Raw genomic sequence first — 26,370 nt, 5'->3', positions numbered from 1 at the left:
GAAGGCAGACACATGGGTTCAGGGACAAGTCCAGAACCACCCTCAAAAATAAATGTGCATTTGTTCCAATGAGCACAGAAAATTTGAAAGGCCAAATAAACTTTTCTCTACACAAGAGTCTGAAGCTCTGAGATTGTGTGTGCAGAGGTGACCGCCACAATGAAAAGCATTTGCCAAAAAAACTTCAATGTTACCAAGTTAGCAGGCTCAAACTGTGGGCAGCAAAGTCTGTCAACAAAGTTGCTCAAATCCAACAAAGAGGAGGAGTATTTCAAATAAAAAGAGATGTTACACTTTCTTCATGAACTGCTTAATCAGCTAGTCCTGTACCATAACTCAGCCGTCCAAAATGTCATGATTTGCTGAAAAAGTTGACACATGCAAGCTGATCACAGAATAAGAGACAAAACCACATACATATGAAAAATTAAAAGAAGGTCCAAGTTGACTAGTTCATGGCAGCATAAGCTAAGGTTCTGCCCAAGTCAACAACCACTTCCACCAGGACGCAAAAGGCTACCAAGAGAAGGCTTCCTAGCAGTTTTGATAACTTCCAAGACAGCAGATACCACCATTTGGTGGGATCAAGTTATTAATAGTATAACAAAGCCCTGCTATAGAGTCAGCTGACACTCTCAGTGGATGGCAACCCTAATCATCACTGAGTGAGTTTCTCCTTATCTCTAGATAACCCAATGCCTGAAACCACAGTTTTTTGTGCTACTAAAGGGCAAAAACAATAGGAATGAGTTTTTCTTCTATGAAGCAGAGTATAAATTTAGGAAAAATCTGCACGGAAACCTACCAAGACAAGGAAGAGAGAGAAGCATTCAAAACTACATCCCTCTTTGCAGACTAAAGAAAAAGATGAAGAACACGGCTCTCAAGAGTCAAAAAAGTCCCTGCAAGATTTTGAACAGCAACTACTGTGAGCCAGAGGAGCATTTCTAAGAGATTACTAACTTGTTCTACAATGTTCATTTTCCTGTGGATGTGAACTGTTGAAAGAGTGATGGCCATTTCTATAAACACACTGCCAAAATGATCATCATCACCTTAAAAATATTCCATGACCTTTTATCCAACTGTTTACATACTACATGAGAAACCAGCTCCCTGAGTAGATGAGGAAAGGTCCAGGAAGCACCTCCTCAAAGGCAGGAATCTGTTCCAAACAGCTGATATGGAGCTTTCACCAGAAGGGCTCCAAATCCTGTAACATGTAAAAGCAAAGGTATACTCCCCATGTCCATCAGTGAAGTGCCAGTGCCCGTTAGAAGGCTGGTAGGGAGGGTGCAGCATGTCAGAGCTTTACATCAAGGGTCCGACACTAGAAGGTGGTCCTTTAAGGCATGGTGATTCTGCTGTCACTGACATCTAAGCCAATGCAACAGCTGCATTTTCAGAAATGTGGCCAACATGACGATGGCTCTGGCAGACATTAAGCCAAGAAGCCAAAGCAGAGTTAAACGTAACACTCCGCTCTGGATCCTAACCCTGTTTGCTAAGACCACAGCCTTCTTGACCCTTCTCCAAGGTCAGGGACAGCAGGTCCTACAAATGCTATCCACCAAAGAGCCTAAAATACTTCCTTCAATGTATGCTGAATTTCAGTGACTGAAGCCATGGGAATAATTAAAAGAGGAATGCTTCCATGGATTCTCTGAATGAAGCTATCAGGTGCCACTCTTCCAAAGTGAGGCAACACAAGGAGAACTCCTCCTTCAAATCGTTGACAGTAATGAGCAACACACTGGAAATGCTCTGGGTGCTGAAGAAAGTAAAAGTTTGATAACATAATGCATTGGAAGTGACACGCAATCAAAAGTAATTCCAGAGGATTCTATTATGCTGTCACATATACCAATGTACCTAAATGCCTCTATCATGACCATGGACACCAATCAGGTGTTCAGTAGGAGCAAATGCATGACACCCTGAGAGGTGACCATCCAAAACAGAATGCAGCAGATGTGATAGTTGATTTCAATGAAGTCCAGAACGTTAGAACTTGACCATTAGAAAAAGGCAAAAGCAAACCCCCAATCCCTTCCAAAAAAGGGACCACTTCTAATGTCTCTATGAACAGATGGTTCTGGGCCTGTCACAGGAGTTCTCTTGAGAAGACTGATCTGCCAGTGGAGGTCCTTCTCGAGAACAAGATGAAGAGTGACCACATCTACAGCAGTTCCTGCTGAAATTCCAAGGACCATATCTACAATCCCCAAAAGTGAGAATGACAGTGTGAATATGGGAAATACACACTAAGCTGTGGTACCTCCGAATGTTCTCCTTAATCTAAAGTACAACCATCTCAGTATTTGTATACAAAAGTAGCAAAGGGTATGGGGTGCAGAGGGGAAACATTCTCTGCAAAAACACTTCAATGGCATTAGATTCATGGTCTTTCTTTGGCAACACATAATGTTTGTAGCTGCTAAAACCTTGATTGTGTAATTGCACTTCTAATAGTGAACCGGTCTACAAATCCACTAATCCTTTGCCATGATTCTCCAGAATATGGAAAACTTGGAGATCAGCCCCACCCTGCAAATAAACAGACCCACACTATACATAGGGCCACAAAGGTAAGACTGGCACAGTTGTCCTTGAGCAAATTACCCACCACTTGAAGGCAAGAATGTGTATGTATAGGGATGGAATCGTCCACTTTTAGGGCTAGCCAAGCTTTGAAATGGAAATACTGGAAATGTGATTGCAAAGGCCCTCCAAAGAAGTGAGTGGCCTGTTTTTTTGTTTTTGAATGGAAGTACTCCTACCAGTTTCTATATTGAAGTACTTCAACAAAAGTATTTCACATGACGTGATAAGAAAATGAAGTTAGTGATTCCAGCAGTGGCTTTCCTGCTGAAATTTCACTCAGTGACTTTCAAAAGAAGAGGGAAGACAAGAATACCATCTTCACGAATACCAAAAGGCAGCAACAACTAGTAAAACAACCAAAGCGGATCTGGTTCCACACAGGACTGTATTTAAAAAAAATTCCACAATTAACACGAAAAATGAACAGAGCAAGAATGAAACATAAAGATACTAAGTTAATTTTTCGTGTTAATTGTGGAAGAATACCATCTTCACTATTTTATATGAAGACTTTTGTCATGGTCACAAAGTAATTGTGCAGAAAGTATTTCATGTTATGCACTTTGACAAAGTAACTGTGCATTTCAATAGAATAAATGGCAAAACTTTAACTTTTTGAATTTTCTGTAGAGTCACAAGCTCTTAGCATCTCAGGTTTCATATCTCTTGCAATGCAATTATGTTTACAATTCTTGTTTACAAATAACTGCTAAACCACTAATCTTAATTTTTCACTTGGAGATTGTTAGTCATATTTGCTCAAAATAAATGCTCTACAGCCATTTACATCTTTGAAGCTGCACATTAACTTGCATGGAAGACCTGGATCAGGACATTTGTCTCCCATACTTCACTGTGAGTGGAATTCAAATAATGCCTGCTTAACTGCCAAGTGGAACACTCATATATACCACAAGTGAAAAAAGGTATTTAGCTGTGTTAGCCTCAAAGGTATGGAGAAAAATAAGTTAGTAGTTATACAAGAGAAAATGAAAGCACAGTGATAAAAAGGAATAAGTATGGTTTATCTAAGGCACTTACTCTTTACAAAAAATGAAGGAGCTCAGAAAATCTACAGATACTTATGTGACTAAGATAAAAAAAACATAGTAAAAGACAGCTTACTGACTTGCATAGCTTGATAAGAGGCAGAATTCTCTGAGGTATAAAAACATGAACAAGTAAAGTGAGGCGGCTGAAAAAGTCAGAACTGACACTATTTAAAAATAGTTACATGGTTAAAATGTCTTGCTGAAAAAATGGGAAGTGTAAAGAGAAAAGCTGTGACTAACAAATATATGAATATGAGCAGAGCAATAACAGTAAACTAAACATAAAAGCAATGATATAGAAAGCCATGATGTATCCCAGATGGTGCTCATAAGCAGCCATGCAGTTAGAAATAAAGCCCTGTATACTTGATATTTTATAAGCACAAGAAAAAAAAATGAAAGGTATGTACTCACCATAATGACAGATCAGTGTTGTATGTTTCCATCCTCCCTCAACTGATAGGCTTCGGATCCAACTTCGGCCACTTTTTCCATTCTTAGGAGCCACAGCTCATGCTCCTCCCCTTACCCATAATTCCCTCATGCCCCCATTACCTCAGATCGAGTTTGCCTGTAATTCCCTAAAAAAAAAAAATTAAACATATATGTATGTGTGTGTGTGTGTGTGTGTGTGTGTGTGCGCGCAAACATCTACTATTACACAGACAATAGCATAGGACCACATGACCGAATGAAAAATAATCTGCTCTGAAGCTGCAAGAATATGAAATCCTACACAAATGGCAAGCCATACAGTCATACCAGAAGCTAAAGGGGAAAAAATATTCCATGAAATAGAAGGGAGAAGGAGGGAGGGAAGTTGAGGAAGGAAGGAAACAGAAAACACATTACAATGGAGTATTTAACTTTCATATCTGATGCTGTCTTTTCTGTCTGCTGCTCAACTGATGGGACAGAGTCCCCAGCTAATTAGCTCCAAGGGTGGTCTCACTATACAATGTTCCAGAGGACTGCAGTACTTAAAGCCGCCCTATCTCTGGAAAATAAATCCAATTTGTAATGGGAAATGAAGTTATGACATTAGACCAAGTGGCAGCAGCACAAATGTCATCCATCAAGGCCCTAGAAAAGAAGGCTGAGGAAGTGAAGACGGGTCTTTTTGAGTTTGCGTTTGGTGATGCAGTTAGAGCCGACCCTTTCTGTTTATATACATGGCAGATAAAGCCAGTTAACAATCTAGCTAAGGTAACCTTCAAAATACCTTGACCCATCTTGGCGTTACAAAAAAGTAACTGGTCTGACTTCCTGAAAGGTTTGGTTCGATGAAGGTAGAAATCTAATTGCCTGTACACATCCAATAAATGAAGTATGTATTCTCTTTTATTGAAAAAGTTTGGGGAGAAGACTGTTAGATTAATATTTTGATTGAATGAAGCTGGTGTAGCAACTTTAGGCAAAAAAAGAGGGGTTGGTGCATAAAGAAACCTTGTCCTTGTGAGAGATAATATACAGAGGTTGATAAGACTGGGATTGGAGCTCAGATCCCCTCCAAGCTGAGGTAATGGCTACCAGAAAAATGGATTTCCAGGTCAGCGATTTTAAGTCCACTTTGGCAGCAGTTTCAAATGGAGCTTGGATCAAGGCTTGTAGTTAAGACAATCATATCCCAAGGAGGAGTAGGCTCCCTGAATGGGGGTCTAATGAAGGTTCCTCTCAGAAAAACTTTACACATCTTAAGTGAGGCTACGGAAGGGCAATTCTCTCCAGTACGGAAGTGTGAAATCACCCCTAGATGAACCATGATAGTTAAATGACTTCATTATGGAAAATGGAAGCAAGAAACTAGAATAGTTGTGTAAAATCTTACCATAACCATAGATGTCCTTCTCTTGCATGTTGCAGTATTCTTGATGTGGGGTTTCCTGCCCTCAGGTGACTGGTACGTCGGCTCCTATACAAAAGCTTCAGCTTGGCTGTATCAGTGTGCATGGGACGTCACAAATAGGGCCATAAACCAGGGGCCTTAAATGTGACATCTGTACACACAATTCTCAGAACTTGAAGGCCAGCAGCCAGAGAATAAGGCCCAGCAGGAGGAATGCCAGTGGTTTCCAGATGTGCGACTTTCCAGATGTGTGACTTGGTGTCCTAATGTAATATAGAGAAGACAGTTAAGGTATAGGACCTGGGGGGGACTGGTGGTTGGAAAGGAATACTGCAACATGGAAGAGAAGCACATCTATGGTTATGGTAAGATTTTGCACAACTATTCTATGTCCTTATATTCCTATATTGCAGTATTCTAGAGGTAGGAGCATACCACAGCTTATGCGGATGAAAGGGTGGTGGTAGATGAAGAAGGTTTTACAAGACCCTGCAGGATTGCCCTGGCAAATCCTGTCCTAGCTCTGGAAACGTGGTCAGGTTTGTAACGCTTGGTGAAGGTGCGGATAGTGGCCCAAGTGCTGCTTCCAAAATGGATGCTGTATCTAGGCCCTTCATGAAGGGCCTGGAGGTGGCCACAGCTCTAGTGGAATGGGCCTTAATTCTCACTGGAGGTTCCTTTCCATGGTGGGAATAGCAGAGGCAAATAGCTTTCCTAATCCAGCATGCAATGGTTTGCTTGGAGACTGCCTTGCCCAGGGCTCTGGGGTGAAAGGAGACAAAGAGCTGGTTAGTTTTCCTGATGGCTTTGGTCTTATCCAGGTAAAACCTTAGTTGCCTGTGCATGTCCAAGGAGTGCAGGATCCTCTCCCCTTCATTAGTGGGTGAGGGGAAAAAGGTGGGTGGATGGATTGGTTTAGAGACAAGTCATTGAGCACCTTGGGCATAAAGGAGGGGTTGATTCGCAGGGACACCCTGTCTTTGTGGAAGATGGTGTAGGGGGAACAGGCCATTAAGGCCTGCAATTCTGACACTCTTCTAGATGAAGTGATAGCCACCGGCAGGGCCATCCTCCATGTACACATCTGTAAGGAAGAGGCCCCGGCCGGTTCAAAGGGATGTTGGGTTAATTTCTCTAAGATGTAGTTAAGGTCCCAGGGCGGGGAGATAAGTTTCCTGTGTGGTCTTATGTGCAAGACCCTTTTAAGGAAGAGCTTTACTTTGAGCCTGGCAAGCAGGGGGGGGGTTCTAGGGGCAGGCAGGCTGATATGGGAGAGAGGTGTACTTTTACAGAAGAATAAGAAAGCCTACTTTTTATCAATTGACACAGGTAGTTTAGAACCATGGGGACCTTCACAGAGGAAGGGTCCCTTCCCTTATGCAGACACCATTTTGTAGGGCTTCCTAGAAATGGGAAGTCAAGAACCTTGTCCTGTGGGAGAAAGGCCTTCATTGTGTCTGTTCTGATTCTGCAGACTAGGAAAATCTTGTCCTGGCCTGGGATCAGGGAGGATTTGGGGAGGTTAATGGTGAACCCTAGATTCTGCAGACGGGACATGGTGAAATGTAGGTGCTTTGATAGAGCATCCCTGGACTCTGCCAGAATCAGGATGCCATCCAGATTTGGGTAAATCTGTATAACCAGAGTTCTGCAGAGGACTATTGCTGGGGCTAGGCACTTTGTAAAGACTCTGGGTGCCGTGGATAAACCAAAGGGCAAGGCAGTAAATTGGAAATGAGAGGCAGGTCCAGAGAAATGCAGGAATTGTCTGTGGGAATTCCTGATTGGTATGTGTAGGTATGCCTCCTTTAGGTCTAGGGTGGCCATGAAGGCATTGGCTGGAATAAGAGGCAACAGGGTGGGGAGGCAGAGCATTTTGAAAGAAGGTAGCTGAAGGTGGAGATTTAGATAGGACATGTCTAAGACGGTTCTCCAGGGACAGTCTTTTTTGGGGATCAGGAAGAGACAGGAGTAGAAGCCCTTTCCTTCCTGTCCTGGGGGGACTGGTTCTATGGTACCTAACTGTAGAAGGTCTGACAACACTTGTGGCATGAGATGGGCCTGGTGTTTGGGGGGAGAGGAATGCCTCTTCTTGGTGTTTTTTCTTTCCAGGATAGGTAGTACCCTTTTGGATAATGGTTAAGGCCCACTGGTCTGTAGTGATGGATTGCCAAAGGGGAAGACAGTGGGAAAGACGGGCTGAGAGGGGGAGGTGGGCATGGCAGTCACACTTTACTGGGGCTTCCTCTGTCCTGAAAGGGCTGTCTGGATTGATGTGGTGGAGCAGATGGTCTGGAGGTGGTAGGTCTTCTAGTCCCTCTCCTAGACCTGGAAGAGGAGGTAAAGGATTGAGTTATGTCTCACAAAGGTGGCCTTAGCAGAGTAGTTCCTATAATACTTGGCGATGGGTGACACCAACAGATGCTTGATGTCCTGAAATTCTTTGCTTTTTTCCTGCAGATTTTTAAAAAGGTCAGCAGATTGTTTGCCGAAAAGAACATTGTGGTCCAGAGGGGTGTCCAAGATCTTAGACTTGAAATCCTCAGGGAGGTTCTGGAGTCTTAGCCATGATTACCTCCAGTGGGCAGAAGTGGATGCTGCAAACCTGGCAGATGCTTCTGCAGCATCGTAGCTGCAAATGATGGAATGCCTGGCTACCTGTTGGGCCAAGGAAAGTTTGGAGGTAATGTCTGTCTTAATGGGACTGTCAGGCAAAGATGCCAGCATGGAGGAGGCTTGAGAGACAGAGTCTAATGCATACTTGGTCATGTGGTTCTGATAATTTATGGCTCTGAAAGCCAAAGTGGAGAAGTGTATACTTTCTTTCCCATCCTATCCATATACCTGCTAACTTTATCAGTGGGTAGGAGGAAGGCAGAAGGCAGCAGTCTAGATTACTTATCTGCAGTGGTGGCAATCACAGCTGGGTCCACTAAGGGTGGTTTAACCAGGAATTTTTGGTCCTCAAGCACTTTATAGAAGCGGTCAGGATGCTTAGGGACCAGAGGCTGGGAGTCTGGGTTCTTAGAAGCTGAGTTGAAGGCATCCAAGCAAGCAGGGAGAACTGGGGGTACCACCGAAGGGGAGGGTGATTCTACTTGGAGCAGCTCAAAGTACCTTTTTTGGGAGTCAGCCATTTGGGACATATCTCATTTAAAGTAATCCTTCAATCTTGGTGATAGTCTCACCAAAAGTAATGTCCTTGGGGGGGGGGGTCTCCTTCCACAGATTCCTCATCAGGAGAGTAATATTCCTGGGGGGAGGTAATCTGGGAAGCATAAGAAATGGACTCTTCTGATGATGAGAAGGATGAGAAGGAAGATTCATGTTCTTCTTCCCTGGCTTGAGGGGTCATGGGTGAGAGGGAAGAAGCAGAAGCAGGCCTAGGGCTCAGAAGAGGCAGGGTGATGGTGGCTGAGGCTGAAGGCCTGAGGGCCATAAAGGCCTGCATGACAGAGGAGGTGAAGGCCTGCCAATCTGGTGTGGCTTCTGAAGAGGATGACGTATGTTTAGTTTTCTGCTTCTTTTTGGCCGGGAAGGAAGTAGAGAGTGGGCTGATCCCAAAGTCTGGATCCCGGTTGGAGGTACCACCAAAACTGGTTCCCCCTCGACATCGACGCCCATTGATGTCTGGATAAGCTTCGAGGACATGCTGGTCGTTGGCTGCAAAACTGCTTCCTCAAGGGAAGTCCCTGCAACTGACGGATCTGCCGAGTGTGCCTCAACCCCTAGATTGGCAGTTGGCGGTGCATCGGGAAGTGGAGCGGCAGGTGAGGAAGGCCTAGGAAACTTGGCCTTCTTGCGCGGAGGTTCGGGTGTGGCCTCCGATGCAGGATCCATTCTAAGGGCTAACCGCTTAAGGCACTGGTTCTCTAGGTGGAGGTTTAATGCGACCAGATGGCTGCGCAAGGTCTTAGGCACAAAAGATTGACAAATAGTGCAGGAGGCGTGATCGTGTTCCCGGCCTAGGCAAAAAAACACGCCGGTCATGGGCGTCTATATGGGGTATCTGGTGCCTGCATTGGCACTTTCCCTTTTTTCCTGACATCGGCTAAAGGCTACAACAACCAAGCATTAGCAATAAATCAGCAAAAAATAAGAAAATTAGAAACACAACAGATTACTTATCTTTAAGATGCAACGTCTGAGAAGAGGTGATCGTAAGAATTAATGTCATCTGTGGGTGAAAAGTTCTGAGGATTGTGCGTGCAGATGTCACATTTAAAGCCCCTGGTTTATGGCCCTACGTGTGAAGTCCCACGCACACTGCAACAGACAAGTTGAAACTTTTGTATAGGAGCAGACGTACGAGTCGTCGTTGGGCAGGAAATCCCACATCTAGAATACTGCAACATAGGAATAGAAGGACATCTAATACTACTAATACAGGGGCTGAAACGTTATTTATATTTCTCTGAGAAGCCCAAATGGAAAATCTTTTCCATTTACTTTTGTCAATTTTCCTAGTGGATAGCTTCTGAAAAGAGGCAAAAATATGAACCATTTTGCAGGAAAGTCTGGAATGACTAGCCATCAATGGAAGGGAAGAAACCATGTGGTTAGCTTTAGAACTTGAATATCCAGATGAGGCATTCCAGATGGATGAGATAGAAGATTTAGATTTAGGTCCAGAACCCAAACGGGAATGTACCAGATGAGACCAGAGAAAGGGAAAACACATCTGTCGAGGCCAGAAAGGGGCAATGAAGAGGAATGTGATCTTCCATTGTAATGCTTTCTACAGGAATTTTGGGATGGGGAGTTGGTGGTAAAGCATATAGGAGACCAGAGGCCAATCGTGAACCTCTTGGGTGATCAGAGCAAAGAACCTGCTGCATTTAGAACTGGCAGGAGATGCAAAAAGATCGCAGCATGGCTGGCCCCACTAGCGAAAGATTTCTGCCACCACTTCTGGATTAACAGGCCACTTGTGAGGTAGTAGAATAAATCTGCTCAACCTGTCCACTAGAATGGAACTAGAACTTCCCCAGTACGTGCATTGCTATGAAAAAGCGGTTGGAAGATATCAACCACTGTCACACACTCTTTGCATTTCAACATAATAGGTAGAAACATTTTCCCCATCTTTGCTGAGGTACCCGTCTACAGACAGGTTGCAAGCAAAAGTCCCTCCTGGTCTAAATGAAAATACCTCTGTAAAACCATTTTTTTTTTAAATAGCCATTAGACTATAGTCAGTTTTATACATTTTTTATTCATGTATTTTTATACAGTGTTTTTAATTGGTTTTGATATATTTTTAATTATTTATTAATAATTTATTATTGAGAGACAGGTACATTTAGAGAATAGTGTGTCTAACTTTCTTTCCCTCAATTTCACCCAATTAAGGGTTGTGACATGACTAGAGTATATATAACTGTATGCAATACATGTTTTGTCATTCTGAAGAAGTCCGAATTGATATATATATATATATATATATATATATATATATATATAGAGCTTACTAAACATTTCTGAAAATCACTCGGTCAAGTGATAACTTAATCGGAAAAAAAATATTGAAAATAAAATCACCACCTAGGCAAAATTCAGAAAATGGTAATGTCGATAAATCCATATTTGACATTGTCAACATTACCCAATGTACCTTGCAGTTCAGAGATTTCCAACTGTTTTGCAGGGGGGGCAAGCCCCCTGCACCCATGTGGGTGGCTGCACCCCCACAACCCCTGCTATTTATATATACAAACTCAGAGGTCACGCTACAGTGAAGAAAAGGTTACATTTCCCAATCCCCACTGTACTGAGATCTCCAAGCAGACCGTCAACCTCACAACAGCGAATGCACACTAGCATTCGCTGTTATGGACTTGACCATTTTCTGTTTGGTGTTAAGAGAACTGGAAAACTGCCCTTCAACCATCCCAGTTTGAGTGAGAATGACCGTTGTTCGAAAATGTGATTGCAAATCTCTCTCTCTCTAAATATATATATATATATATATATATATATATATATATATATATATATATGATCACGAAAGGGTTCGCATCAAGATCTAAAGATGTAATGGTGCCCCTCTACTCTTCCCTCATCAGACCCATTATTGAGTACAATGCACCAATTGGAATGTACCTGGCTAGACATCTCCAGCAGCTGCAGAGACCACAGCGGTACGTAACCAAGAGGATTACTGGCCTCAAACAGTTGCCCTATGCAGCACAATTGAAAAAGCTAAGACTGTTCTCTGTTGCATACTGCTTTCTCAGAGGCGATCTCTGTCTAATGTACAGAGCCATGTCCAACCCAGAATTGATGAACATGCTCCATCTTAGCAAAACCAAATCTACTCGAGCTACATGCTCTAGGGATATAAACCTCAACACAACAATGAATAGAACATGCTGGAGAGATAGATTCCCTTCGCAGAGACTTCCCTTACTATGGAACAGGGTCCCAATCTACATAAGACAGAGCCCCTCACTATCATTCTTCAAGAGGAACCTTGATGAGTGGATGGGTAACAAAGTTCACACCGGGGATCACACCAACAGCACTACTAGATAGGGGCCAAGGGTACTAGATGCTAGTACAAGGGTCTAGGGAACTACTAAAGGGGCGGTGAATACCACAGAATGTGGCTGGGCTAATATATGCCTTCGGGCAGATAGCCCAGTACCAACCTATGAACCTATATATATATATATATATATATATATATATTCATAACTGAGTTATATGCATGTATATATTTTTAAAGACTATGAACAAAAATATAGTGGAAGGGCTCCCCTGTTGAGACTTAACTGTCAGAAGTGAAGTCCAAGACAAGCTGTTGCTTCTAACAAGCTTCGTGCTGCTTTCTCTTGAGCTTCCAAGAAAATACTGAAGGTTTTCTCCTGTCTGATGCTGATTTCCCTCCAAGGGGTTAAGTTAATCAGCAACCAGACAACAGTAGTGGAGGGGAGTGAGAGCTTTGTGATGTTGCTGGCCAGCTGCTTACATCAGTTTAGAAAACGCCCATTGGGAAATATGAACAGATATATTTCAAGTCATTTCTGAAGAAAATTCATAGTATACAACTGCAGAGCAAAACTACACATCAGGCTGGTGTCAGCACAAATGGAAAGAAAAGCTTGGACATTAATGTTTCTATCAAAAGCAGTAAGAACGTCAACTCAAATGTTTCTCTTGGGTAGCTACACAAAGTTTTTGCTAATGCTACCAAGATTATAGTTATCAATTCATCATGGACAGCAGAGTAGTTATCAACACATCACTGAAAGAAGAGAAGACAAAGCAATTTAATCAGAAATTTACAAAACTTAATGACTTTTTGCAGAAATAAGTAGTTCTATTTACTAGATTAGGCTATTTAGTGAATACTAAATCAAATCATCTTCAAATGCAGCGCCAATATTTACCATGGATAACACAGGAACAGCTGAACACAATGTGATTTGGTGAACAGCTACAGCTTAAGGGAATGATTAAGGCTATGAAGCCAGACAAGGGTAGGATTTGCAGAGATGATCAAAATATAGTCATTAAAAGTAAACACTGTCCATTGCAGACAGATGAAGATGTTGTTTCAACTAAGCCCAATGCCAAATACTTTTCTGAATTAGATATTAACCAAGTATAGGAGCAAATCAGACAGGATGAGGTTAGATATACCATCCCTGGCATGATGGAAACTTGAATGAATCTTCAGTATGGATATCTAGAAATCACTGTACTATGCAAGAATCCATGCACAGCAGTGCACTGTGATGTATAATGGTCTAAGTTAAATAGGCTATCCCCCCCCCCCGAATGAATGCAGTTCTGAAAATCCTTACTGCTGAGTAGCCAAGGCTGTTCTACTCAGCAGTGTTGGGTCTATGACTCTGTACCCCATTGAGTACAATGCACAGCTACTTTCCTAATTTTGCATAGTACATAAGTTTCCTGTGAATCCAAGGTGATGATTAATCCTTGCTTTCCTCAGAGTAACAGGTTGAAATGACGACACAGATAATTAAAAATGTAATGAAAAATGTGACAGTGCACTTTTAGACTTTTCAATTTTAGGATACAGAAATGCACATCACCACAGAGTAGGCTGACCTCCAGCACAACTACAGTTCCAGAAGCACCAGAACCGGGTATCTAAATTTTCACCAGCAGATAAATAAAACATGGTGGAGAAAGAGATTTTTTTTTATAAAGTGGCTTCTCTAACTCTGGCATAGACCCCCCCCCCCCAACAAATTAATCAGCACAATGCTCTAACTTCCTCCAGACAGGCCATGCCTGAGTGGCCTTGTGGAGGCATGGTCTAAGAGTGGACACTGCTAAATCATAAATGGTCACAAGACTTGGTTGGTTTGAAGTTCCTACCAGTCTATGAAGAACAGACTGAAAAGCAAACTACTTACTAATACTAATTTGTTGGTACCAGAAAATCAGGACAATGCTCTAGACTTCTTAAAGAAAAAAAAAAAATCACAGAAAGCAAATTTTATGACGGAAAAATAAAGATGCTATTTTAAAGGAAGGAGACTGTTAAGAGTGAAGATTCTCAAGTGTACAGAATAAATTTTAGACTTCTCTACAATGCAGAAAGAACGAACATAAGGAAATTATATTGCAGAATGAATTTTACAGAATCAAGACCAGGTGGCAAGCGCTGATACTTGTATACAAGCTTAAGACGACTTTCTGCAAGCTATATTGAATGCACAATATTCAGTGTCAGCTAATTATCAAACTTAATACATGTAAATATCAGCACCACAACCACTATTCAAAATTATTTATTTTATTTATTTACATTTGTTACCTGGGTAGTATCCGACTGGGCCATGGAGCCCGTTTTCAGCAGAGACCCAGGGAGGAAAGCTCCACAAACAATAGTAATGATAATAATAATACAAATTAGTAAGATCTAAAATTTATACATTAGTAGTATTATATATACTAAGGTAATCATAGAGCATATCATGTACAGGACTGTAGATAACTGAGTATTTGAATACTAACAGAGACCAAAAACAAAATCAAGAAACATAATTAACAAAAACTGACTGACAAAGAAACTGCATAGTGACATAAGTCATAGCACAATATAGAGATACATTGATCATTGTAGTAGTTAAAAGTCTAACAGGGCTGGTGCCAAAGTTTAAACTCATATGAAGCGGAAGTTGTGAAAGCATTGGGAGGGAGGAAAAAAAATTATCTGGAAGAACTACAGGGGCAGAACCAGGTGGATTTGAGATGCTCTTTTGTTTTAAAGGAAGAATAGTTGTGAAAGTTTTGTACGTGCTGAGGGACAGCATTCCAGGTCTTGGCTATTTTATTAGAGTAGAGGGAGTTACCATGGTAGTTGTGAGACTGGGTTATTTTTAGCAGCAGCATGTCTGAAGATCTAAGGGACCTGGTATTGCCTTGTGGTTGGACCAGAGTGGAAAATGCAGGGCAGTGACTGGGGTTGTGAATGATTTAGTGTGTGAAGGTAATTTGGTTTAATGTTAACAGGTTGTGGGAGTTCAAGCCAGTCCAGTTGTTGGAGAGCAGAACAATGAGGAGATTTATGGGGATGATTGCTGGCAAACTTTGCTATTTTATTACCGCAGCATTCTAGGTTATTAAGGTCGACTTTGCGCAAGTTTGTAAAAATGTGTGAGCAGTAGAGAAGGATAGACAGAAGTTGAGACCTAGCTGTGGCTAGTCTGGCTTTGTGCGTTAGGAAAGTTCTCGCCTGGTAGAGCGATCCGAGTTTGGCATGGACTTTTTTGATTGCTAGAGAAATGTTTATATCGAATTTCAGCCCATCATTTATTGTTACACCTAGGAGTTTGGTGTGATTTGTAGGCTCAATTTTCATTTCATTGGCGGAGTGAATAAAGAGAGAGTGGTGGAGAGTGGGGTTTGGAAGGTTTGTTTGTGAAAATCATTAGCTTGGTCTTATTAGGGTTTAGAATGAGCTGGTGGTTAGATAGGCAAGTTTCAATTTCCTGAAATGATTTTTGAGTCTTATCTTGAAGTTCTTGGTGGGAAGGGGCACAGTAGATAAGGGACGTATATTGTATGATTGTAGCAAGTTGGGTTGCTGAATTTAGGCTGTTGGTAAATAGGATAAAGAGGAGGGGACCGAGTATGGACCCTTGGGGTACTCCAGTATACTGGCAGTAGAGGAGAGAGACTTTTCTCCCATTTGGTGGTCTGTTTACAGTTAGATAGGTAGATATGAAACCATATAAGTCATGATGAACTGAGATTGTAAGTGGCAAGTTTGTTTAGAAGAAGATGGTGGGAAACAGTGTCAAAAGCCTTTGACATATCAAGAAAAATTGCCAAGACTAGAAGACCATTATTCTTAAGGTGGTGAATAGTGCCAGTACATGATATTAAGGCTGTGTTAGTACTATGTTTAGGTCTAAAGCCATGCTGGGTGTGGGATAGTAGGTTGTTAGTGGAAAGGTGATTTTGGAGTTGTTGGTGAATACATTTCTCTATGATTTTAGCTATGGGTGAGAGGATGGCAATGGGATGGTAATTAGAAATATCTCTAGAGAGGCCCCATTGTGGAGGGGATTTCCAGAGGTGAGGTACATATTGTTCAGAGATAGAATGACTGATAAGGATAGAGATAGGACAGGCGATAGATGGAGCAGCTATTTTTAAGAATTCATTTGGGAGTTGGTCGGCAGCAGGGTTTAAGTTTGTTGAGGAGCTTTTTTATGCATGAAGCCCGGACAGGTTTAAAGGAGAAAGAGTTAGTGGTACTAGTGGAAGGGGAGGGGACTGTGAGAGGTAGGTTTTGGTGGTTATTTAGGAGGGAGGTGATAGAGTTAATAAAATGAGAGTTGACTTGAGATGCTAAGGATTCAGAGGTATTGGATGCAGAGGGGGTGGAGGTGATACCATGGTTTAGGAGGTCGTTTATGGTTTGCCAGAACTTTTGTGGGCTGTGTAGGAACTTTTGTTGACAGGAATGGAAGTAGTATTTTTTGTCATTATTTATACTTTTCTTTGTTTGGTTTCTTAATTGCTGATATGAGGTGAGATTGTTTTGTTTTTGGTGAATTGGTATAGGGCCTTTGTTCTATCCCTTTGTTTGATAAGAAGTTTAGTGTCATTAGAAAGCCACGGTAACCGTTTGGATTTGGTACGTATTTTTCTCGTGGGGGCCAAATTATTTAGTATGTCAAGAAATTAAGTTATTAAAGAATTTTACTGCAAGGTCCAGTTTTAGGCTTTTTAACAGTGACCAATCTCAATGCTGTAGCAATAGACTGAAAGTATCATGGAGAAGTGTTTCTTACAGCGCGTGTATTTGAAGGGAGTAAATGATTGGGTTTGAATACTTTTTCCAAGTAGAAAAGTAGGGGTATGGTCATCAAGTCTGATTGGAAGGCAGCCAGCTTGGAAACTCGGGTTTGGTTTGTTAGTTAATATCCAATCAAGCAAAGACTCTTTTTGACCATGTTTATCGGTACGAGTGGGACAGTTAATAATTTTGGCATAGTTGGAAAGATTGATAAAGCTAGTAGGGCAGTTAGAGGAGCAGGAAAGCCAGTCTAGATTAAGGTCAGCTAAGATGATAGTTTCTTGACTGAAAGTTGAGGCAGACCAGGAAAGGAGAAATTCAGTGTTGGGAAGATGGTTTCCTGGAGGCAGGTAAACGGCTATAATAATCATGGCTTTGTGTGGATTAATTTGTAGACGTGTGATGAGTATTTCTGCGCTGGGGATGGCTGGTGGAATAGCATGTAGTTTTTCCACTTTTAGAGATTCTTTGAACAAAACAGCTACACCAACACCTCTTTTGCTTAGTCTATCTTGTCTTATTATATTACAACTGTGAAGAGTAATTTCAGGGTCTTTGATGTGTAGTTTTAACCATGTTTCAGATAAAATAGCTAAGTCCGGAGAGTAGGTGGTCAGGATAGCATGAAATTCTGTAATTTTATTTATGAGGTTTCTGAGATTGAAGTTGGTAATTAGTAGATAAGATTTGGAAGTGACTGGTAGGGAGGTATGTATTTTCATTCAAGAGGTATTGTGGTTTGTAGTATTAAGATCAGGGTTGGGGAAGTGTTGTTGAGCTTTAGGTAAGTCATAGCTTGGGCCTGGGTTGGGATGGCTATCATCTTTTAATTTAATATGTGTTAGGGAGAGCAGCAGTAGATTTGTTAGTTTGGCTTTTATGAGATGGAACCTGAAAGTGAGCATCGGAGGGTATGAAGATTTTATATGTTTGAGATGATAAAGAAAAGGGTTGGAAAAAGAGTATATGGAAGACTCATAAAGAAGAGACATATTTATACACACTGTATAACAATTTAAAAACAAAGGACTGAGAATATTTACTGTACGATGTCTTTTATGAGACAAAGTATACTGTTTAATCTTATGCAAATGACATACTAGAACAGTTATTATATTTTTAAATATTTGGGTATAACAGCATATTTGACCTCTTCATATCTGCTAATCTTTAGGGCGATATCTTTTTCTTAATTAAAAAAGTGAATCTCGGATACTGTATTAAATATTTTTATGAATGGGAAGATGCTTAAGGGAATGCATGTGATAGGTTCATAGGTTCAACTATCATTAACTTAACGTTTCCAGGAAAGCTACTCAACTGATCACACCTCACCACATTCTTTTCACCTCTTCATTTTAAGTCTGTCCTGAAATAAAAGTATATTACAGCACTTCTTGTCAGGCAGAAAGGTACAAGTATTTTTCCATCTCCGGGAATTATAATACAAAAAAATCAGACCGCACAAGATTCAACACTGGGTTGCTTAGTTAGATTCCTCCACCCACTCAGAAGCAAGACAGGAAAGAGCATCTGCTTTCCAGGGTCTGAAGGGGAAAAGACATGGTGTCTTCATGTTTCTCAGAAAACACTCATAGTAAATAGCTACATGGGGAATAACTTAAGGCTAATCAGGTCTCTTCCTCAGAAGATCCACAAGGTATTCTGGGGGTGTTGGCATAATTGTTTCAGGTGAATTTACACTATTCGGTATCAGCATGACAGTCTCCCCAAAGCACAGGAAGACAGACTTGTTATCCTTATTCGTCTAACAATGGCCTCCGAGTCCTCCAACTCTTTGCAGGAAACTATGTAAGGAGGGAACAATAGCCCTATTCCCTCCACAGCCTGCAAAAGATAACTTGCATGTGACATCATGAGAAGGTCAGAATGTGACTGCTGTGCACTGGCTTTAAAAGAACAGGAAGGCCTGCAAAATGATATGTAAAAGCAAGCTGTTAATTACAACATATGATGGAGAAAGGCAAGTCTTGTAATGGCTTCAGTCTACATCCCCTAATGGTGTAACCCCACATTGCTGACTCAGTTTCTCATCAAACATCAAACTATAGTTTGATGTCTAGTTCTGGAGATGTGAGCCCTGATACAAGATATCCCATGGGACCATCCCTGATGGGGACCTACTGACCCTGCTAGTTCAGGAAGACAGTCTCAACTGCCACAGACATGAGACAGGATAATTCAAGGAAGTATTAGCTGGATCAGGCTGGTTGTTCTCGCATACTAGCTGATCGACTGGGTTATGGATGGTACAGCTAGTTTAAGATAAACCCTGCGGTGTGGCAACAAAGAGCACACTTCTCTGCTCACCTCCTCCACTACTGAACAGCAAGATGAGAGTGCAGACTCAAGCCCTTACTAGCCAGGAATGAGGTCAGCACCTGCAGGGACAGTAATACTGGATATTATGGAAGCCTTGCCTACAGTCCTTGCTGAGCTTTTGCCCCTGTGGTGATGCTCTGACTTATGACTGCACAACATGGAGAACTACTCACACTCACCAGTAACTAACACGCAGAGCTCTCAAAACACTATTACTTCTGGTCATAAAACAGACCCAAAACTTAACAGCATGACACACCTTCAACTGGCAGGATTAAAGTGTTGGCACTTCATGCAGTTTAACACATATATGGAGCATTAAAATACTTAAGTTTGTCAATTTTCAAAAACAACAATAGTCAAATCTCTTAATTATTCAACAAACACAAACATTTCAAAAAATAAATTGCGAACATATTTTTTCTTTTTTTTTGAAACACTGTTACTCAAAGCGGTTATAATTAATTTCCATTTATTGCACCACTTTAATACAAAATACTCTTCATACATACACCTGTTGGCCTAGCACTACTTGAACTCTCAATTTTATATATTTTTCTATTTATTTTTTCACAACCTAACCTAGAAAACACAGATTTCTCAGAGAGTAAAATATGTATTTGTTACCTCCACAGCATCAGCTGCAGACACTGCTTGGAGAATAAACTTGATAACCACTGGAAGATCTTCAAGCTCTACAGCAGAAAGAGTGGACATAACAGACTGACGTATCTACAGAGACAAAGGAAAAAAATACTGCTTATACAAATGTTTATCAAATCTCTTACAGTAGAAAACAAAAATTCTCTTTAAACACCATTGACCTGTACAGAAACGCTGGGTATAAATGGTTTCTTTATAATGTTTTATCACCTCCTCTTTGACTTGGCTTGCACCAGCCACCCATTAGTTTCTGAGATTTCTTCATGCAGTACTCTTCTGCTGCTTTATTAATAAGGGTGGCAATGGGAGAAGACAGCAACCATACAGCTCCCATAAAAGTGATAGTTACCTAATTTGTGGATCACTAATTCCTTGATTCCGTCTTACTGAACTTCATTTCCTGACTATGTTAAACTCGAACGGTGAGGTCACAGTTTGTGTGGGTGATTCTCCTCTTCATTGTTATGCAGTCATAGAGTCATATATTTAAATAAATGGTGATGGAGGGGGTAAAGTCCCTAAATATGACAGGTGTCAGAAGGCTTGCTCTTCTGTAAATTAAACTGTTCTGGGGAGGCATGATACACATAGCTGGCTTTAGGCACCAGCGAACCCTGTGGTTGCTGGGGGCCCCATGTTCCTGGAGGGCCCCAGCCACAGCAAGTTATCTTATTTTGATATTTTGTAACATGTCTGTCAAACCAGGAAGGTAAGCACGAGAGAGACTCTGACCTCAATTCAAACCTTGGATTTTTATGAGGAGCTGATGCTTCCAGTCTTTGGGAATGGTTTTCTTTTTTACAGAGTTTTGTAAGTACTGCAGAACACCAGATACTCTATCAACTTCTTTGCTGAAGAATTCAGCACAGTGCCAAAAATCATAGCAGAATAAGGCTCTAAATCAGGAGGACAATAAGAAGTATAAAACTCTGATGTGTGGATTTATTGACTGTAATCCCGAATGAGTGTGTGTGTGTGTGTGTGTGTGTGTGTGTGTGTGTGTGTATGAAGAAAAAAAGACTGATTTTTATCTGTGCACACAACCAGTAATGCCATGTCACATATATTATTCTTCTGGGTATCAGTAATAAATGCAGCTAACAAGTAATTATACTTCAAAAGTAAGGTATAAAATGCATCACAGAATATTCAGACACTTGGATCTTCTAGGGGTCTGGTGGCCCCTGCTAGAATACACTAGACTATATAAATGGATTTGGGGGCTCCATTAATCATTCTAGACTATGAGGGGGCCCCACAAACGCTGGAAAAATGTATTAATTTCTGATTACGCTCTTTGTCCTCAATAGGGCTGTGATATGACCCTGTTCAGGATAAAGCTGATAATGGCATCTGTTCTCAACTGCATCAGTTCTAAAACCAGCCCTGCTCAAATGTGTATATATGGAAAGCTTGTAGGTTATGTGGTCGTAGTGGTGGGGCTGTAAATTGTGTGGTTATTACTTTAATTTTCATCATAGTCTAATCTTAGAGGCATGCACAGGTCATTATAGCTTGTGTTTGGACTGAGGAAAATGTGGTTATTGTTTCTTTTACTTTTCTCAGATATGTCAGAGGTGTACAAAAAAAGTTATTGCAGCTTGTGTAGGGTCAGTGTGCTGTCTAGGAGCAACAAAGTAGAATACATTACTGTAATCATTATTTTTTCACTTTCCTCACAATCACACATCAGGTACTTGTAGAAGTGGCTGCTTTGAGGGTTAAGGGTGAGGAGTGAGGAGGCATACTGTGTCTATGTCAGCAGTAAGTTGAAATACATCACTGTGTCAATTTGAACCTTTGCTTTCATCCCAATCTAACACCAGAGGGATGTATAGGCAGTGACCGTCTTTTTTGAGGGGTTAGAGAGGCAGGCAGTATTTATTCCAAGATAGGACCTGTATATCCCCCACAACAACTGACTTGTTAGTTTACTGTGAGCTACTGTTTTCTCAGCTTTGAACATTACATCTTGGGTATAACTTGTGTCTTCATTGAAAGAAAGAATAAAAAAAAAAAAGAAAAAAAAAAAAGACTGAAATTCTTTTATTATTCATGTTTTTTTTGTGTAGGCCACAAATGGATTAAAAGGCTAGGAAAGTGCCCTAAAACGCGTCACAAAGCATCTATAACCCTGTGGCTTTTTGGACCTTGGCTTATTCAAGTTATTTCTTAAATAGTTATTAACGTACTGTCTTGGTCAGGAAAGGTGTGTTGAAAGGATGCAAGGAAAACTAAAACCGAACTGCAACAGTGAATTTCTTTCCTTAATCATAATTTCTGTTCAAGATATCATTGGATAAAAAAGTTATGTAAAAAGAAAAAAAACTTTAAATGCAATTCAGAGCATATAAAAAAGTTATGGCTTGCTGAAAAAGCTGGAGAGTAAAATGTGAAAAAAGGAAGAAAAAAAATAATTTGCATGGTATGGAGAGCCCAAGATGGGGAGAAACAGAGGGGAGGGACTGGAGTGTGTGTGTGTGTGTGTGTGTGTGTGTGTGTGTGTGTGTGTGTGTGTGTGTGCGTGCATGTTGGGGGAGGGGGCTGAAACATTAGCCCTAGGATGCCATTTCACCTAAGTCCAGACCTGTGCATAGAGTTGCTTTAAATGTATCATTGTTGCAACTAAATACCAGTAACTGTGAATGTCTCTTAGTGAGATGGTCCAACATAGTGGTGTGCATAGACCTGTTGTAATATAAGAGCATTGTAGCTACAGATCAGTTTGCGTGTTCTTTTCTCCTAAAAACTTTCAGCATGAAGCAAATGTTGCTTAGTGATTGCTTGAAACTTAAACTGGAAGTGCCTAGGAGGCCTTCAACTTGACATTTGCTGGCCCCCCCCCAAAATGCTAACACCGGCCCTGATGCTACAATGTAGAGAATCAATCAGAACACAATCATGGAGCTGAAGGTCTTCATTAGGAAATTAAATTTTGCACTGTTGATTGAACATTCTGGTGTTTATCCTAATGCACAGGCAGGTTCTACTGAGAACATGTATGTAAAATTGGTTTCATAATAAACACCAGAATGTTCAAACACTGCAAAACTTAATTTCCTAGTAAATGAATTCTACAACTGCATCTGCATAATTCATGTTTCTCATGGGAATATAACTATATCCTCTTTTCCACAAACTACAATGGACCTCAGCAGTACTTAGAGACCTAAAGCTGATGATGACTACTTGGCAGGTTCTTAGCTAAGAATTAAGTCCAGACTCCATTATGAGGATGGTATGTTTCCGAAGGTTCCTGAGGCCCTCCCAGAAGTTTGTGGATAATTAAATAGCTGCTGTTCCTGCCCTGCATTGGAAAATGGTCACACCAGATTCTCCAGTCTCTGGGGGGGGGGGGGGGTGCTGAAATATCCACTTCTGGCTGGGCTTCACTATGATCAGTCTCTCTGAAAGCAAAGCAATCACGTACCTTATCAGCTTCAAAATCTTTCCTGTCCGCTAACAGTTTTTTCTTCTTCCCCTCCCTTACCAAATTTGTGTTTTTTTTTATTTATCATAAGCATTAATATACGGAGATATCTTACTGTCAAATAAATCATTCTTAATGGAGGCATTCAAATCTGTTACTTCCCTTTTTAACTTGTCAATTTATCATTGTGTTTAATCAAAATTTACAAATGCTCTGAACTTGCACACTGACAAAATGTCACCAGCAATGCTGACACTTGTACAGTGCTATTCAGAAACTTGTGAAAAAGATAAAACTATGGTCATCATATCTTGTCTTATGGATTCTTGAAAGAACAAATTATCCCTCTGTAAGGTCTAAATTTTGGTATTTTTTTGCCAAGTCCTCAAGCTGTTACCTTATGCATCCATGATCACTTATTATGGATGGAGAACCATCCTGACAGTTGTTAGGGGAAGTAAATGGATTTGAAGGTTTCAATGATATGTGTCACACAGCTACCAATAAAATATCACTTAAATGCGTTACCAGCATTACTAAAATTAGAAACAGGATGAAGAAAGCCACAAAAAATATCAGAAAATTGTGTTAGCAGAATCAAAAACCCTGCCCTCCCCAGCAAGTTGACAGTAAAAAGTCACTGGGGGAGTGCCGCTATGTCTACAAGATTGATCATTCTGACTTGAGAACAATTTCTGTGAAGACATGACTCACTCACGCAGTACAAAACAAATCTAATAACCAAAAATTATGTACTTCTTATAAATGTAGTCTGTCTCTATCTGGTACAACCTGCGGGTTATCAGATCCAATGTCAGACAAATCCACGAGACTTCAACTCGCCAGGGTCCACCTCCCCTACCTACAATTTCCCAGCTCCCTAGTGGATACCTTAGATTGTGTTTGCCTCCTCTCCTCTCAATCTAGTTCCAAATTATATTTCCAACATGAGGGCAGAAGAAAAAGGACTCGAAGAAAAAGGTAACCGAACCTCCCCCACTCAGTCACCTTAAGGTAAAAGACTCACCAACAAGGTAGGGGCAGAAGCAGTGGGGGGGGGGAGGGGGACTGAACAACACTAAGATGGACAACACAGATCTATCGTTATGCTAACATAGTTAGCTTTCATATCCAATGATGTCTTCACCTGGCTTTAACCTGTGGGACAGAGTCCCCAGTCACAACCCCCCCCCCCTGGGAGGATCTACGAAAGGATATTCTGCAACACAGTGTAGCCAGAAGCAGCACTGGACCTAAACTGAAAGTCCAGCTTGTAGTGAGAAAGAAAAGTGTGAGGGTCCACGCAAGTAGATGCTGCACAATCATCATCTAAGAAAGCTCTAGAAGTAACCATGGCTCTAGTGGAGGGCCTTTTACGCTTACCACACAAAATCTTGCCTCTCAAGGTAAAAGCAAAGGAAATATAGTCTATAATATGACAGCCACTAGGATAACATTTTAGACACAGGTCTACCCAATCTGGATTTCAAAAAGGAAATGAACAGCTCACTGGACATTCTAAAGGATTTTGTCCTGGCCAGGTAAAATTTGAAAGGTCTATTCACTTCCAAACATTGCAGCAAGTATTTACCCTTGCTTGAAAAATTAGGAAAAAATACAAGAAGGTCAACAGACCTATTTAAATTACGCTTGGTGACTGCCTTAGGGAGAAAAGATTCATGCAAAGTTGAGACCCTATCTTTGTGGAACACCAAATGAGAAGGAGTAGTAGTATCCAGAACTTGTAGCTCTGACATTCTGCTGGTTGAGGTAACAGCCACCAGGAACAAGGGACTTTCAAGATAAAACTTTTAGGGCTGACGTAGCACAAGGTTCAAGAGGAGGACATGCAAGGATTTGCAACGTGTAAGGTAAATCTCAAGGAGGAAAGGGAACCTGAACGGAGGGGAGGGGGGCTGATGGGTCAAAAGTAATGCACTTTTGACAAATACCTTGGAAATTGTCAGAGCAGCAAGAGAGCATTAGCCCTGCTGACACGAAAATTAGATATGGCTGCCAGTTATACCTCAATCATAGAAAAACTAGAGCCTGAATTAAACAACTCAACATGAAAAACTAACAAATCTAAAACTGACTTTAAGGGAGCAGAAAAAGAATCAAACCCTCAGAAGACCACCCCTATCACAAAGGGCTTTCCTAGGAGATAGCTTTTGGGATGAGGGCAAAATATGCACAACACTGTCTGATAGCTTGGGATTTCTGGCCATCAAAGGAACTGGAGGAAAAGTACAGTTTTGTACCTACCATAAATGTAGATGCTCGAGTGTTCACACTGCTGCAGTCATCACACTTGGGTTATCCTGCCATTACACTGTTGCAGTCATCACACTTGGGTTGAATCCCAAAGCTAAGGATGGACAGTGGAACTAAACAGGGTTTGGAGAAGCTAGTAGGCCCTGCAGAACTGCAGTGGCAAAGCCAGCTCTGGTTTTAGAGTATAGAGGTAAGTGATAGTGCTTGGTGAAGGTGTGCACTGAACTCCAAGTTGCAGCCTCCAAAATATCCTTGGTTGGTACCCCTCTGAGGAAGGCTGTTGATGTTGCTGTAGCCCTGGTGGAATGGGGCCTAATGTTATCAGGTACAGGTTTCCCATGGTGTGTGTAGCAGAAACGGATACAATGTCCTATCCATTTTGAAATGGTCTGTTTTGAGATAGCCTTTCCCTGTGATCCTGCAGCATAGGATACAAAAAGTTGGTCAGATTTTCTGAAAGCCGTAGTTTTATCCAAGTAGTAATATAACTGCCTATGAATGTCCAAAGAGTGTAGGAACCTTTCCCCTTTGTTCTGGGGGTTTGGATAAAAGGTGGGCAAATTAGTGGTTTGGTTTAGGGCCACACTGGATACCACCTTTGGCATAAAGGAAGGGTTAGTTCGTAAAGCGACTCTGTCTTGATGAAAAATGATGAAAGGCTCCACTGCCATTAGGGCCTGTAGCTCCGAGACTCTTCGTGCTGAAGTTATTGCTAGCAGCAGGGCAGTTTTCCATGATAGAAACTGTAAATCAGCTGTAAAAGCTGGTTCAAAGGGCGGTAGTGTAAGTTTTTCCAAAACAAAGTTGAGATCCCAAGTTGGTGTTGGTGCTCTCCGGGGTGGTCTTATGTTCTTAGCCCCTCTGAGGTACTGTC

General features: G+C 41.2%; 1 protein-coding gene across 3 annotated transcripts in view; it reads right to left on the bottom strand.

The window, feature by feature from the left end:
• The window catches only part of FANCD2 (FA complementation group D2), a 1,694,389-nt gene that overhangs the window by 1,381,266 nt on the left and 286,753 nt on the right, over nt 1–26,370 (bottom strand). For all 3 annotated transcript variants that reach the window (XM_044077594.1, XM_044077597.1, XM_044077595.1), the window contains exon 11: nt 19,757–19,861. In XM_044077594.1, coding sequence (XP_043933529.1) covers nt 19,757–19,861 — 105 coding nt within the window. The remainder of the gene's footprint in view (nt 1–19,756; nt 19,862–26,370) is intronic.

This window comes from Protopterus annectens, chromosome 7.part0 (assembly GCF_019279795.1).
Source record: "Protopterus annectens isolate FY-2018-M chromosome 7.part0, PAN1.0, whole genome shotgun sequence".
Taxonomy (NCBI): domain Eukaryota; kingdom Metazoa; phylum Chordata; order Ceratodontiformes; family Protopteridae; genus Protopterus; species Protopterus annectens.
The sequence above is the reverse complement of the archived record's forward strand: the minus strand, read 5'-3'. Positions and strand labels throughout refer to the sequence as shown.